The sequence below is a fragment of the Grammomys surdaster genome, unplaced genomic scaffold (genome assembly GCF_004785775.1).
Source record: "Grammomys surdaster isolate TR1022 unplaced genomic scaffold, NIH_TR_1.0 126278, whole genome shotgun sequence".
NCBI lineage: Eukaryota > Metazoa > Chordata > Mammalia > Rodentia > Muridae > Grammomys > Grammomys surdaster.
Window position 1 is genome coordinate 7,693,821 of NW_021621078.1, and position 13,709 is coordinate 7,707,529.

Sequence of the window (13,709 nt, forward strand, 5' to 3'; positions counted from 1 at the left end):
GGGCTCAGCAGACCCACCAAACCTTCCTCACTTCATCATGACAGTTGCCTCGGTCTCTGAGGTTGGGATAGGGTCCCAAGCCCTTGTCCTCTTCAGGAGAATGTGAAGCTAACTCTAGGGCACACCTCTGAATGCTAGTCCTGTTCCAATCCCCAGAACAGTCAGCTGAACCAACAGGCACATCTGTGCCTCAGAGTCTTTGTACTTCGCTGTAGGGAGACCTTTTCCCAGGTTGAAGTAGCTCTAATCACCTACAGAGCTCCCTCTTTCCCTCTGCTTAGGCCCCAGTTCTAATATCGCCTTATCAGAAAGGCTTCACAGCCAATCTCTCTAAATCAAAAGCTCTCTGGTTACCTTCTATCCTTTAATTAACACTGCAGATTTTCTGCTAAGCACTTAGCCTTACTGGAGAGATTATAATCAGTGGTTTATTACCTACTTCCCCACCCCCAACTATAGTGTATGCTGCATAAAAGCAGGGGGCGTGGTCTAGTTTAGTCCCTTCCCAGATACTAATGGGCCACCAGTCAATAGCCACTACACCCAGCCAGGTACAGTGGCTTATGTAATCATAACATTTGGGAGGTAGACACAGGAGGACTGTAGTGAGTTCAAAGACAGCCTGGGCTACATAGTAATTATGAGGCTCATCTGAATTACAGAGACTGTCCATGCCTCAAACAAAACAAAAACTAAAATCCCAACAGTTGTGACATCCATCTTTATGAAATGGTAGACACCCCTCCCATCTTGCCTCACCCCGTGAGGAGAAAATCTAAAGGTAGTCATAACCCATTTACATATCTTGACAAGAGCCATGGGTCTGGCTGGCTCAATCTGCGGCTCACCTCTGGTAAATACAACTGGTTACACTAACAACAGAGCATGAAGCAGTGCATTGTGGGAAGGGAAGCAGAAAGGCCGACTTAAAGAGTAAGCCTCTGGTAGCCTTATCGAGCCACAGGCAAGATCACAGTCCAAGGATGTCAAAAGCAGGGTAAAGGAGGTGGAGCTGGTTGGGCAGGAATGAGGCCAGGAGGAGCTGCAGAGCTGTGTGAGCCATCTCCTTCCTGGAGGCTTGCGAGCATGGGTTGCTCATCTTGCAACATTCGCCCATTTCCAACAAGCGTTGATTCTGCAATCAAATGTGTCCTCAAGGCAGACTCACTGGCCCACCAGGGGCAGTAGGGCAATTATAGGAAGAAGAAAACCACTACCACCTGCAGCCAGCCCCTGGCCAGCCTCTGCCCCACCACTGGATTGGGTGATAAAATGTACCCTTCAGCAGCCTCCCTCTGTCTGACCCTGTGCAGGGCCGCCAGCCTCTCTCTCTGCTCAGATTTTCTATTGAAACCACAGGCCTGGGCAACAACCCCAAGGCCTCCTGTGAGGAGAGGAGAGGATCAGTTCAAAGGAGCAAGTCATTTTCACAGACGGAGAGAAGACAAAAAGAGCAGCCTTCTCACCCCGGGCACCACCTGCACTCGGCTTCGGTTAGCAATTTCACCTCCTCCTGTCTGGTCCAGCCTCATTTAAACAGTTCAGATCTCGGAAGCCCAGAGTGTCCGCCAGAGATTTTCATTTGCCACAGAATCAATAGTGCAAATTTTGTTCCAAAATATCTGCCAAATCCAAGCGTAAACTTTTTGGAGTGAGAGTGTGTGTGTCATGTGTAACAGACACACATAAGACTGACATGGACACACACAGTATGCACACACACGGGCACATGCACACACTCCACCATCCTCCAGAGCCTGTTCTGCTGGATGCCTCTCTGGTCTACACATACAGCCTCTTTCTATACCTGAGAGGAGAAGACTGAAAACTTTGACAGCCCTAGGTTCGTACAAGCTATTCAATTCCTCCAGCCTCTAAACCCTCCCATGACTTGGAACTAATTAGACCTGGCCTTGCTGCTTAGGGTTGGGGTGTGAGTTGCACAGCAAACACTATGAGCCCCCAATCTACAGCTTCTCTTGGCTCCGGTAGAAAGGCTAGAACCTGGGAGTTCCAAGCCAGCCTGGGCAACATAGCAAAGTCTTGTATCAAAGAAACAGAAAAAAAACCTCGAGGATGTCATGGTTTAATCTTATGGCTACAAAACAGTGTGAAAGTTAAGTTTTCCTGGTAAGTTGTTTGTACTTGAGTGGATGTGTGAATCAACCAACATGCATTAGTCACACAGATATCCCACGGAGATATATGTATTAGTTTATTGACGTGAACTTGTTTTACTGAATGCCATTATATAGTGCTATACTTTATGCAGGATGCTGGTTGAGTTGGAGCTTGGTAGGAAACCAAGTATTCATGGATTGAGTAGTTTGATGAATCTATAAAGTAGGAACAGGGGAGTCAAGAAGCCCTGAGCCACACACTGAGACTGAAGGAGGAGAGGGTACTCTTACTGAACCCAAATGCAGAACAGCGCTGGCAGATCCTGGGTAGCAGATGTAGCCAGGGCCTGCCTTCCAACCCCTGCTTTGCCACAGGCTTTGTCTAGCAATGGAGCTGTCTTTGCTCAGCCCTGGAGCAGGTTAAAAGCACCTGGACATTAATACCTCTTCAGAACCCTTGGTTGGCCCCTGAATGCTTGCGGATGGCATATAAACCCACCAGGCTTCCCTGCTTTCCTCTCGGGGTGAGGTAAAGGAGATGCATGCTCTTTTAGACTGTACCCCAAAAGTTCCCCAGTGAGTCTAAGTTCTGCATAGCCCCAGTGGGAGCTGTGCAGTAAGGCGGTCTGGCTTCTTGCCTTCCCTCTGTCAGCTCACCGCTTGCTCCTGGAATTTCCCAGGATCACTTCCCACAGAAACTACCTGCTTGAGTCCTCGCTAGCTGTGCTTCTGGGAAAACCTGTGGGTGTCTTTTCATGTGGGGTACAGAGAAGTCATGGTGGCTTGCCTCTACTTGAACAGAAGTCCATTGTTGAACTTGGACAAGCTGACCTTGTGGGGCAGACAGCAGAGTTATGAATGAGTTTAGAAGGACAACGGGGAAGGTGGTGGCCAGCATTCTCATGGAACTGAACTGACCATAGGGGATAGACAATAGCAAAGTCATTGCTAACCTGGGGGGTAAATGGCAGCCACAGGAAGATACAGACACCCCACTCTAGTCTAGGGATGAGTTTCCAGGAAGCAGGCAGGGTGTCAGCTGCCATCCACAGAGCAGGAGTGCAGGAGAATGCAGCAGCAAAAAGTATTCTAGGCAGATTTATTTGTGCAAATCCTTAGAGGTGAGGAAGAACCATGATTCAGTCGGATGGAAAATCATTGAGTAGACCTGGAGCTTAGAGTTCAAAGTATGGAGAGGGGAGAGAAAGCCTCAGCGTGGGTAGGGTGAGGTGGGAGGGCTTAACAGCCAGGCTAAGTAAGAAGTCTGGGCCATCCCATGAAGGAGAAAACCACTGAGGGTTTTTAAGGAAATGAGTGACAGGGCATCACATGGTACCCCATAAATATTACGGTCTTAATGTGTCTATGAAAAAAAATAAACTAGCAAGAGTGAGGAGAGCACATAGCACTGTGGAATCCTGCCATAGGGAAAAGCTCACAGAGGGTGAAGGTAGTGGAGGAGGCAGAGAGGTGGCTGGGCTGGGGTGGAGGCTAGGACAGCAACAAAGGAGGAGGAGGAGTGAAGGGTCCCCAAGACCTCATTCCAGGATGGCTCTAGGGAGGAGGCAGGGGAGTGCATCACCCGGGACTTCCAGTTCTTAGGAAGTGGTACATGGGAAAAAGATGGTGCCGGATGCCAAAATATATGTGTGTGTGTGTGTGTGTGTGTGTGTGTGTGTGTGTGTGTGTGTGTGTGAGTGTGTGTGTGTGTGTAAGCAGCTTGCTGAGAGACAGAGGCAGGGGCAAGTAGAGCTCCAGGGATGTCGGATTTTGAGGTACTAGGAAGGCTACTTGTGGGGACATCCAAGGGTCAGCTGAGTAGGTGCATCAAAAGCAGCCTATTTTCTGAGATAGGCAGAGGAGGTGGTCAGAAAGCCCTCCAGAGCAGAGTGGAGGGAGGCACTTTCCAGGGAAGTGCCTCAGTGGAAGATGGCAGAGATGCAGCTGGGAGGAGCAAGCTGAGAAGCAGCAGCAAGAGGTGACTGGGAAAGACCCAGGAAGTGGCCATGATGGAAGTTAGGGGAGACAGGACAGCCAGCAGAGGCAAGGCACCACAATGACAAAGTCTAGCTTGGGGAATGATGGGGGAGTGAACGTGGAGGCTGCTGGTACAGGATAACCCCTCCCAGGACACCAGGACAGGAGAGTCAGAGCCAAGCTGTCACAGGGTGCAAAGTGAGCTATAGGAAACAAGCTCTTCCCTCAGAGCCTGTGCAAGGAGAAGGAATGTTCTCCCTATTAACACACTAGTGGCCGTCCATTGTGCAAAGCCTTGCTAGGAGAGATCCTAGTAGATCCACAAACCTCTAAACTGGAGAAGCAGGCAGGGCGGCAGGGCGATGGATGAAGGCTCCTCCCTTAGCTGTGGCAAGGACCCCACTCTTGTGTTGTATATTCCTGACTCTGACACTGGGGAATGTTGAAGACACTGTTCTACTGCTGAAAAGCATCTTGAAGACTCTCAATCCCACCATATTAGAAGTGGATAAACTGAGGCTTAAAGAGGAAGAGATATGCCCAGGGTCCTAGTGACTCAGTCACAGAGATAACCCTTACCCAGTCCCAGAATTCCAGTTCTGAGGTTTTTCTTCCCATGATTCCACAGTTTCCCGAAAGAAAAGGATGTCACCTGGGCCAAGGCCACAGTTGCCATAGGGCTGCAATCAGCTCGTGGGGAGAAAGAGACAGGAAAGTAAACACACATTGTGTCACATGAAGCACATGACAATGAGAGGTGGCAGGTCAGCAAGCTACCTGCAGTGTGAGAGCAGAGTCTCTCTCCTCCGGCATCCAGGCTGTCCCCACACTGGCCACTAAGTGACCTCCTCAGGCTCCATCTCCCTGAGACTGTCCAGCTTCAGTCCCGGCCCAGCTCACCACACGTTCCTTCTTTCCCTCAGCCTGCCCAGACAAGTCCATGAATAGAACATTAAAGGAAAAGCCTTCTAACAGAAAAAGCAGCTCCCTGGTAGGAGTCGCCCCACTAAATGTCAAACGCAGAGCAAGGCTTCCTGCCTTGTGTGCTTCTTGCTAATGGAGGCACCTTGGCCTCCATATCCCATCATCCAATCGCCCTATAAATAAATCATCGTAAGAAGAATGCCAATTTTCCCCCAAGGGCCTCATGAATCTCTCTACATAAGCCTATGTAAAGGCCTCCTTCACAATCAGCTGGTCATGAGCCCAGAGAGAGCCCTGATCGTTTGGAGGCAGAAGCAACTTATATACCACCACCACGGGTTGAGAGTTTGGAGCCCAGCTTTCCTACTGACTCAAGGAAGACTTTTGCTCTGTTTCCTGTAGACTAATAAAATTGTCACCATAATGCTAGCACCCTCTGGAAAAAAGCCAGTAAACTGACAAGAGGCTCTGTCTCTGGGGGCTGCAGTGGCTCGTCCCCTGGCAGACAATCGGTGAGTCGTGCCCACCCACCCCCTTATAGGGTGAGCCACACACCCACTCACCAAGCTTTGTCCCCAACATGTGGCACACAACTACACTGGCCCACCCACTCCTGCGCCCCCCAAATGAGTGTCTCACCATCCTGCCGTGGCATCAAGCCATGCTAGAGGATGGGAGCGTGGGTGCCAACATCTGCGCCAGTGCACTTGGGGTGTGCTGCTTTGCAACAGTGGACATGAACACTCTGGGAGCCAGTTGAATGCAGACACACACACACACACAAACACACACACACACACTGCATTGTGCCAACCCTCTTACTGTGCTGGCACAGAAGCCCCCAGAGTGACTCTCGTGAATCAGATAGATGGGGCTGTTTGCAGTTTCATCTCCTAACTTCTCTGACTGGTGTGGCAGTAATCACAGGCTCAGAAGCGCCCATTGTATCTGTTAGGTCAGATGCCTCCTGAGTAGAGGGAAGCCTTCCCTCTGAAGACGGATTTTGCTCTTCCACACCTCAAGATTCAGATAGATTCTACCTTGCTTCATGTGGAAATTTGCTGTGATTGGAAAGGTCCAGAACATCCCTGAGTCCTGCAGGTGCCATTCTGGCTGGTAGGCTATGGCTGGACCATAAGGGAAAAACCAGAACAAGTGGAGTCATTTGTCTCAACCAGCCTATCAGCTGGCATCAAGCCATGCTAGTGGATGGGAAGCACATGACAATGAGAGGTGGCAGGCCATAAGCTACCTGTAGTGTGAGGGCAGAGCCTCTCTCCCCAGCATCCAGGCTGGCCTCCTCAGGCTCCATCTCCCTGAGATTGTCCAGCTTCAGTCCCTGGCCCTACCCTGGCCAGCATGTTGCTCCAAAGACCACCCACCTCACCAGTGTGGGTGTGGCTGTGTTGCTCAGTCCTGTTAGCCTGGGAGAAGTGCCAGGGAGAGCAGCCTCTGGGGAGGGCTGAGAGAATGTGACCAGCTCAAATAAGTCATGGGCTTGGGCCTTTCTCAGAATTTGATGCAGGCAGGAGAGCTCCTGGTCTATTGTCCCATGTCTGCTGGCAAAAAAGAACCCAGAGCAAGAACAAGGGGAAGGGATGTATCCACAGGATTCAGAGGGGGGCATCAAATAGAAGAACCAAGAGACAGTGGTTCAAGGCTCTGGACCCCAGCCAAGGAGCTTTCTGGGGAAAACTACCAGGACAGAAATGATTCATCAGCACCCCACAAAACAAATGTCATAGAAATCTAGACAGATGGGCACATGAGCCCATGGGGGTTAGGGGGTGAAAGGGAGAGAAGCCTGTGGGCTCTTCCCAGAGGCTTGGACCAAGCCAGAGGCAGCAGGAGGCTAGCTGGAAGGCTTGGACCCAAGGACTGCATGAATCTCCATGGGCTTCAGTTTTTCCTTTTTATTCTTATTTTAATTATGTGTCTCTGTGTGTGGGTATGTGTATTGTGTATGGGTGTCTGCAGAGGCCAGAAGATGTCAGATCCCCTGAAGCTGGAACTACAGGTGGTGAGCTACCTGATGGTGGTGCTGGGAACTGAGCTCTGGTTCTCTGCAAAAGCAGTGAGCACTCTTAGCGGCAGAATCGCCTCTCCCGGCTTCCTTGTCTTTAAAGTGAGAGTAAGTGTACTTGGGTCTTGCTGCAGACAGCATGGTGACAAGCATTTGCTTAGCTCACAGTAAGCGTTAAGCAGATGTGAACAGCTTTTGCAAATGGGAGGGCACTGGTTGGCACAAGTGGAGCCAAGCAAGTTAGGAGAAACAAGCCGTCCCCTGAGGTCCATCTCCTGGTGACATCTGAGTCCCTTCCAGCTCTCTCCTTCAAGTATGCCTGCAGATCTAAGGTGGCTTTGCCTTGCTCTGGGGAGATACTGACCCAGGGGTGCCTCCTTGTTCAGCTCATCAGTACCAAAAACGCACCTGCAGGGAAGACGGGCTCTAGCCTAGGTCCTCCAGCATGAGAAGTACTCACTCCTATCCATGACTCACTTCACTTTTCAGTTTTCCCTCCCATATTGCTGGTAATAGATTTAGTGTCCACATCCCCAGCTCTCTCTCTCTCTGTCTCTCTCTGTCTCTGTCTCTCTCTCTCTCTCTCTCTGTCTCTGTTTGTCTCTGTCTCTGTCTCTCTCTCTTTTTTCTGTGTGTGTGTGTGATGTGTATGTGTCTTACTGTGTAATCCATACTGGCCCTTAACTCTCGATCCTCCTGCCTCAGCCTCCTAGGTGCCAGATTATAGCCACGTGCCACCATAGCCAGCTAGCTCCCTGACTCGATTCTACCCCAGGGTGGCCTGGCCATCACACTCCGAGGAAAGGGTTTCTTCTGGCACTCAGTGCTGAGGTCCTGCCTCCTGCTGTCCCTGGAGACTCTGTTCCCGTTTGCCAGCTATTTTGCTTCCTTGGCCATCTGTTCCCTCCCTGTCATCTCCTCTCTGCTTTAACCTTAGCCACTACTTCACTGCAGATGGTACCAAACAGACTCGTTCTTGACATCCTTCATGATGCCTGCTCCCTCCTCAGCTCATTGGCACAAACTGCTCTGTCCTTTCTCAGGCCCCATCCACCGATGTGTCCAGAGCTTAGAAGTACATTTACCCCACAGTCTCTCCTTATTTGTGCCTCATCTGTTGGCAACTCTACCTCAGGTTAAGAGGCCCAACCCCTACCCTTCCCTTCCTTGCCTTTTCCTAATGAGACTTCCTCTTGCCAGACTTAGCTAAGAACATCTCCTAGGCCTGGACAAACATCTGCTATGGTTCTCTACCAGGCTTGCCATAGGAGTGTTGAGTCCTCTAAAGGGCGGGTGGAACAGAGCCCAGAAGATCTGGAGCTCCTGCTACAGTGAAGGACCAGTATCCATACTGGGAATTTGGGTCCTAGACAATTTCCCCATAGAAAACAGATCTAAAGGTTCAGTACCAGGGAAGTGACCCCAAGCTGTCATGACAAGAACTGGATCAAACACTGTCTACCTTGTCCAAACTCACTTCTGTCCTTAGCTCCCTGATCTCTGGGTGTGGTGGCACTTGCCTTTGACTCAGTACTTGGGACGTGGGGGCAAGGAGGTCTCTGAGTTCAAGGCCTGCCTGATGTACATAGAGAGTTCCAGAACAGCCAGGGCTACATAGTGAGACCCTGTCTCAAAACAACACAATACAATGCAAAACAAAAACTGCACACCTTCCTTCCAGTTACAGATGAGACCCGCCTCCCCGACTTCATGAAGCAGCTCCCTCTCGCCTCCAGAGCGCCCCTAAAACAACTCCCTTTAGCTTTTGTTTTCTGAAGTGAGGACCAGGAGCTACTAGGAGAGCCCGGTTGGCCAATTATGAAGGAAGAATTTTGGTGAAGTTGGTTCCACCAAGCTGCATCCCTAGATTGGGGTGAAACAGGTTGGGGACATTGAAATTCTACTTTCATGCTTGGATTTGGATCGAAGAGGCCAACTCTCTCAGCTCTCTCTAGAAAAGAGCTTGTAAGTCTCCGCCACATCTTTCCCCCAGCAGAAGAGTGTCTTGGTCATCCATGCGGTCCCTTTTCCTTCTCCATCGGGGCTAAGACGACCCAAGTTGCCACAGCCCTGGGTCCTCAGTGTTCTCAGAGAGATGCAGACAGAGATGAGCACACCTCCTTGGGGGAGGCTCTCACATCACCAAGGGAACTCTGAGGAACCCACCAGCCACCTGACAGCACCACACTATTTTCTCCCTCTGCTTCCCCTCTAACCCCCCCCCTCCACAGCGGAGAAGACCACTCAGCTACCCAGCCAACCTATCGGGTATGGACACCAGGAGAACACAATGCATCTTACTGGGTTGCAGGCCTTAATCTAGCACTTACTGAATTATTTAGGGATGGCATTAACTTATAAATGAGTGTGTTTGACTGATTTTGTGGTTGATGTACAGATAAATCCTAATGAAAGACAACTACACAATTTTAAATTATTAATTAGACTGCCACTTAACAAAGCTTATTTGGCACTCTATTTCCTTGCTTAACAAGACAAAAACTTTAAGGAAAGGGCTCTGTATTAGCCCAGAGGCTCTTGATTTGCATTCCGTTTTTATCGCTCTAAAAATGAAAACCATAGATCCTGACCTTAAGCAGGCAACTCTGGCATAGCAAAACCCCCAGCAGGCCGCTCTTCCTTCCTGGAGAATGCTGGATGGCTTGGGGGCCTTGCTTGCCCTGATGCTTCTCATCTCTCTTGACCAGGGGTTTGCTTTTTATATCTCAGGTTCTGTCGTGGTAGGATGAGCTGGGAACACTGGCAGAGCAGCTGCCAAAGCCTTCAGCACTGTCAGCAGCTAGATCTCACTCCAGAGGTGCTGGCCAGTGGAGTTTATTAAGAGATAAAGATATCTCCCCCAACTCCCAAAAGACCTGACAGGGATAGCTTTACTAGGACAATCAGAAATCAGCTGGTGACTCTCGTGGTCTGGGGTTTATTTGTTCCCTCTCCTCTAGGAAGGGTCCTTTTATTTTTCCTTCAATCCCTACTTCCAAATCATAAACCATTAAACTCACTCTAGTCCGGGACCCCATGTAGGCTCCTGCATCAGCCAGGCAACTGTCTTCTCAAGCCAACCCACAAACCTTGACGGAGCTTTGGGGAATAAATCTACAAACAGAAACTTCAATGGCCACCTCCCTTGTACTTAGCCTGAGGCATGTTTTGGCTTTCAGGCACACACCTAGAATCCACACAAAGAATCTGAGCTTCCTCCACATGTGTACAGAAAAGACAAATCTATGGTATTGGATCAGCACCCCAAAGAGAAAATTGACCAGGAAAGGACCAAAACAGAAGTCATTTGCTCACACAGTGTCCCAGGAGCAGGCTCCAGGCCACCCACACCCCGCCCAGCCTTGGCAAGGGCTTCTCTGCTCTGTTGCCCTCAAACCAACCCAGGTGTGAACCTCAACTGATGGGCTCTCTCTAGCCAACCTCATCCGTGCTGGGAGAAAGAACCCAAGCCTCCAGTGGCCACCTCTTGAGTAGGGAAAGGATCCTTCTCCCAGGGAGCATCCCCCCAGAATGCACTGTGCTTATCTAGAGCTGGGCTTCTGGCTAGCAAGGAGACCAGAGAGCTACTGGAGCCTGCTGGAGCCTCCCTGGGCACCTAAGCCATATAAATAAAGTGTGTGGGCTGCTTTGTGGCTCATTCTTAACTGTAAACTGCCAAAAAACAAAAGACCAGAAGGGAAATGAGATGTCAGTTCTTCCCCATTATCTCCATCACAGACCTGCAGCCCAGACATGGCAGCCTTTTCAAAATTGCCTGGGAAGCTTTCCCCACTAGAGCAAGTCTACATGCTCCATGCCTAGGTTTCTCAGACTCCACTGTTTTCCAGCTCTGTAAAAATCACCTTCCCTGTGCAGACACACTGGCCTGCACTCCACCACTGCTGAGTGGCTGAAGTGACTTTCTGTGTCTTTCTGTAAGAAAAGGAACTGGGGTGTTAAACAGTAAAGCGGTTCTTCTAACTACTGCAGAGACTTGCCCCACACCACAACGAAAGGCTGAGTGTCGTGTACTCCCCCCTCCCGTAATGTATCGACCCACGTGGAGGGCACAAGTCACACACAAGTTTGTGATTGTTCTTACACGGTGGGACAACCAAACCTTCACGGTTGCCTGAGGCTGGGACCACCAGTCAGTCTCATAACGAAGGCGTGGCTTTTTCACCCACCTGTCTGACCTGCTTCTCTAGGTCTCTCCCATCTCCCGGTATCTGCTTCTCTCCGCCCATCTCCAGGCTTCGCTCCCCCCACCTCTGCCACCACCCCCTGCCCGCTTTCTCCTTCCCCATCCTGCTGTGAGGTCAGAATCCTATGCTTACGACACCTCGGTCTGTTGCCATGGAAACAGGGGCGGATTAAGGCTCGAGCGCAGGGATCAGGCCCCTCCGCTACCTGAGCTCCCGCCTCAGCTGTTTCCCGCAGGGCGGGAGCAGCTAGCATCAGGCACCAAGGCTCAGCAGCCGCCGGGCCGAGGCAAGGGATAAGGGAATCCCAGCGGGGCGCCACAGCTAGCACACTGGGACCACAGCGCAAAGAGACACACAGAGGTGGGGAGCAGAGAGTAACGGGTCCGCGGGCTCACGTGTGGTCACCTGCCCTTTCTGGGCCGGAGGGACAACACCTAGAATGGCAACCACGTGGGGGCGCGGCAGGACTTCCCCGGCACCCGCGCCAACTTTGCTCTGTTCCTGCTGCCGGGGAGTCTGGGCGAGGTGGTCGCCGAGCCAGCGCCCGTTAAGTTGAGCCTGGCTCTGGGCGTGCACACTGCCAGCATGGCCTTGGCGGTTGCGTCCCTCTGATCCAGGCATTAGGAAAGTTTAAGGAACCGGACTTCTGGCACTTGCCACTCCCCACCCTCGGCCACTGAGTGCTCAGGGCAGGTCCCTGGGGATAAGGCTAGGATGCTGGGAAGATGCCTGCGTTCCGGCGCGCCTCCGGAGTTAGGAACCGTGGTGAGCGCCGGGGCCTCGCGGTGACTGACCGCTGCCTGCACCCAAGCGCGGGTTATACTCGGTGCTGAAGCAGCAGAAGCAGGGCCGGGTGCCCGCGCAGGGGATGGAGCCTGCAAGTGCAAAACTTTATAATGGCTAAGCAAAGGTCCCAGGAGGCCAGCTCCCTTTTTATCAAAGGTTTCTCACTCTGGTCTCTGCGTCCTCAAGACAGATCCCTGAGGCCTGGCCATTCGATCCATGAACAAACCCGATGTCTCGCAACAGGCCACCAAAGGGAGCTCAGCTCCAGCAGCAGGCGCACGGCGGGTGCCTAGCCAGCCAGCCAGCTAGTGGGGGACTGCTTCCGGGACCCATTTCCCTGGCGTTCGACGGCTCCCGGGGCTCGTAGCTCGATCTGATTCTGTGTAACCCAACTTGCCCCTGAGGTTCCAACTCACCTTTGCGAAGCATGTTGGCCGCGGGGCCGCCGCTCCGAGGTCGGCCTAGGCGCGCTCCCTCCTGGGGTCCAGATTCAAATCCCTGGGCGCCAGCTGCAGCTAATCCGAGCGCGTCGAGGCGGGGGCAAGCCGGGAATCCGCTTGTGCCCGGCGGCCGGGTCCCGCAGGAGCATGGTGAGCCCAAGCCCGGCGCCCTGGGCACCGGCGCCTGCTAGCAACCCCGGCGCTGCCAACCAACGCGGTGCGCTCGTTCAGCTCCGGGGCGAGAGGCTTGTTCCGCCGAACCGGCGGCCTGATTCTGCCTCCCCAAACACTTTGCAGGCGGTTTTGAGGGGGGACGCCGCCCCCTGGCCGGCCAGCCGATGTTCCCCTCTTCCCCGCCCCCTCGGGCAGCGGCTGCTGCAAAAGGGCGCTCGCACGCACAGCCCAGCTCCGGGAAAGCGCCCGGCGCGCGTTTGCAGGACCGAGCGATCCGCCGAGCGGGGCGCCTCCCTTCCTCCCCCCGGCTTCCCCCACCTCTCTTCCTCCTCCCTCCCTCCCTCCCTCGCTCTTCAGCTCCCTCCCTCCCGCTCCGCTCCCCGCCCCCGCTCACGGAGCGCCTCCCATACAAAATTTATGAAAGTGCTCTCAGCTCGCGGTGCGGAGCGCCGTCCTATTCCCAGGGCAGCGGCGCTCAGCCGTGCGGCGCCGCCTTCCAAGGTGTTTTCGCGGCACTTGCCCCCGGGGATGATCCTCGGCCCGCGTCCGTCCAAGTACCTGCCCCAGTCCTCGGCGGGTCGTCGGGCCACTGGAATCGCCCTCCCCGGCCCCGCAGGCTTCTCCGAGCACGCACCCGCAGCCCAGCCCCCGCCTGTTTGCCCTTCGCGGCTGGAGGTCATCAAGAGAAGCGCTGGAACCGTGTACCGGCCCTGAGCCCCGATGACAAGTCCAACACCCTTGCCCGTCTCCTCCCTGACCCGTGTCCCTTCCTTCCTGTAGGCTCGACGGCTCTTCCCTGCCCAGAACTGCTCAGGCGACATAGCCGTCCCCCCCCCCCCTCCAGAGTTCTTTGGGGAGACCTGTGCGGGACAGCTAGCATTCGGGGATGTCTAGTTGGAAATCATATAAAGAACTATGAGAGTTCAGGTGGGCTATCTGTCTGGAAGGTCTTCGGTCCCCTGTAGTCCTACACAGACCCCGCCCATGAGAGGATTCTCCAAACAGGGAGGAGGTACCGCCTGGAAAGCCGGTCGGTCCTGCAGGGGCCCTTTGGGCCAAG

General features: G+C 52.9%; 1 protein-coding gene across 1 annotated transcript in view; it reads right to left on the reverse strand.

Annotated features, from left to right (window-relative positions):
• The window catches only part of Rtn4rl1 (reticulon 4 receptor like 1), a 72,366-nt gene extending 59,442 nt beyond the window's left edge, over window positions 1-12,924 (reverse strand). Inside the window, exon 1 of the mRNA XM_028759306.1 lies at window positions 12,452-12,924. Within this exon, the coding sequence (XP_028615139.1) occupies window positions 12,452-12,464 (13 nt within the window). The 5' untranslated portion in view covers window positions 12,465-12,924. The remainder of the gene's footprint in view (window positions 1-12,451) is intronic.
• Between the last annotated feature and the right edge of the window lie 785 nt (window positions 12,925-13,709).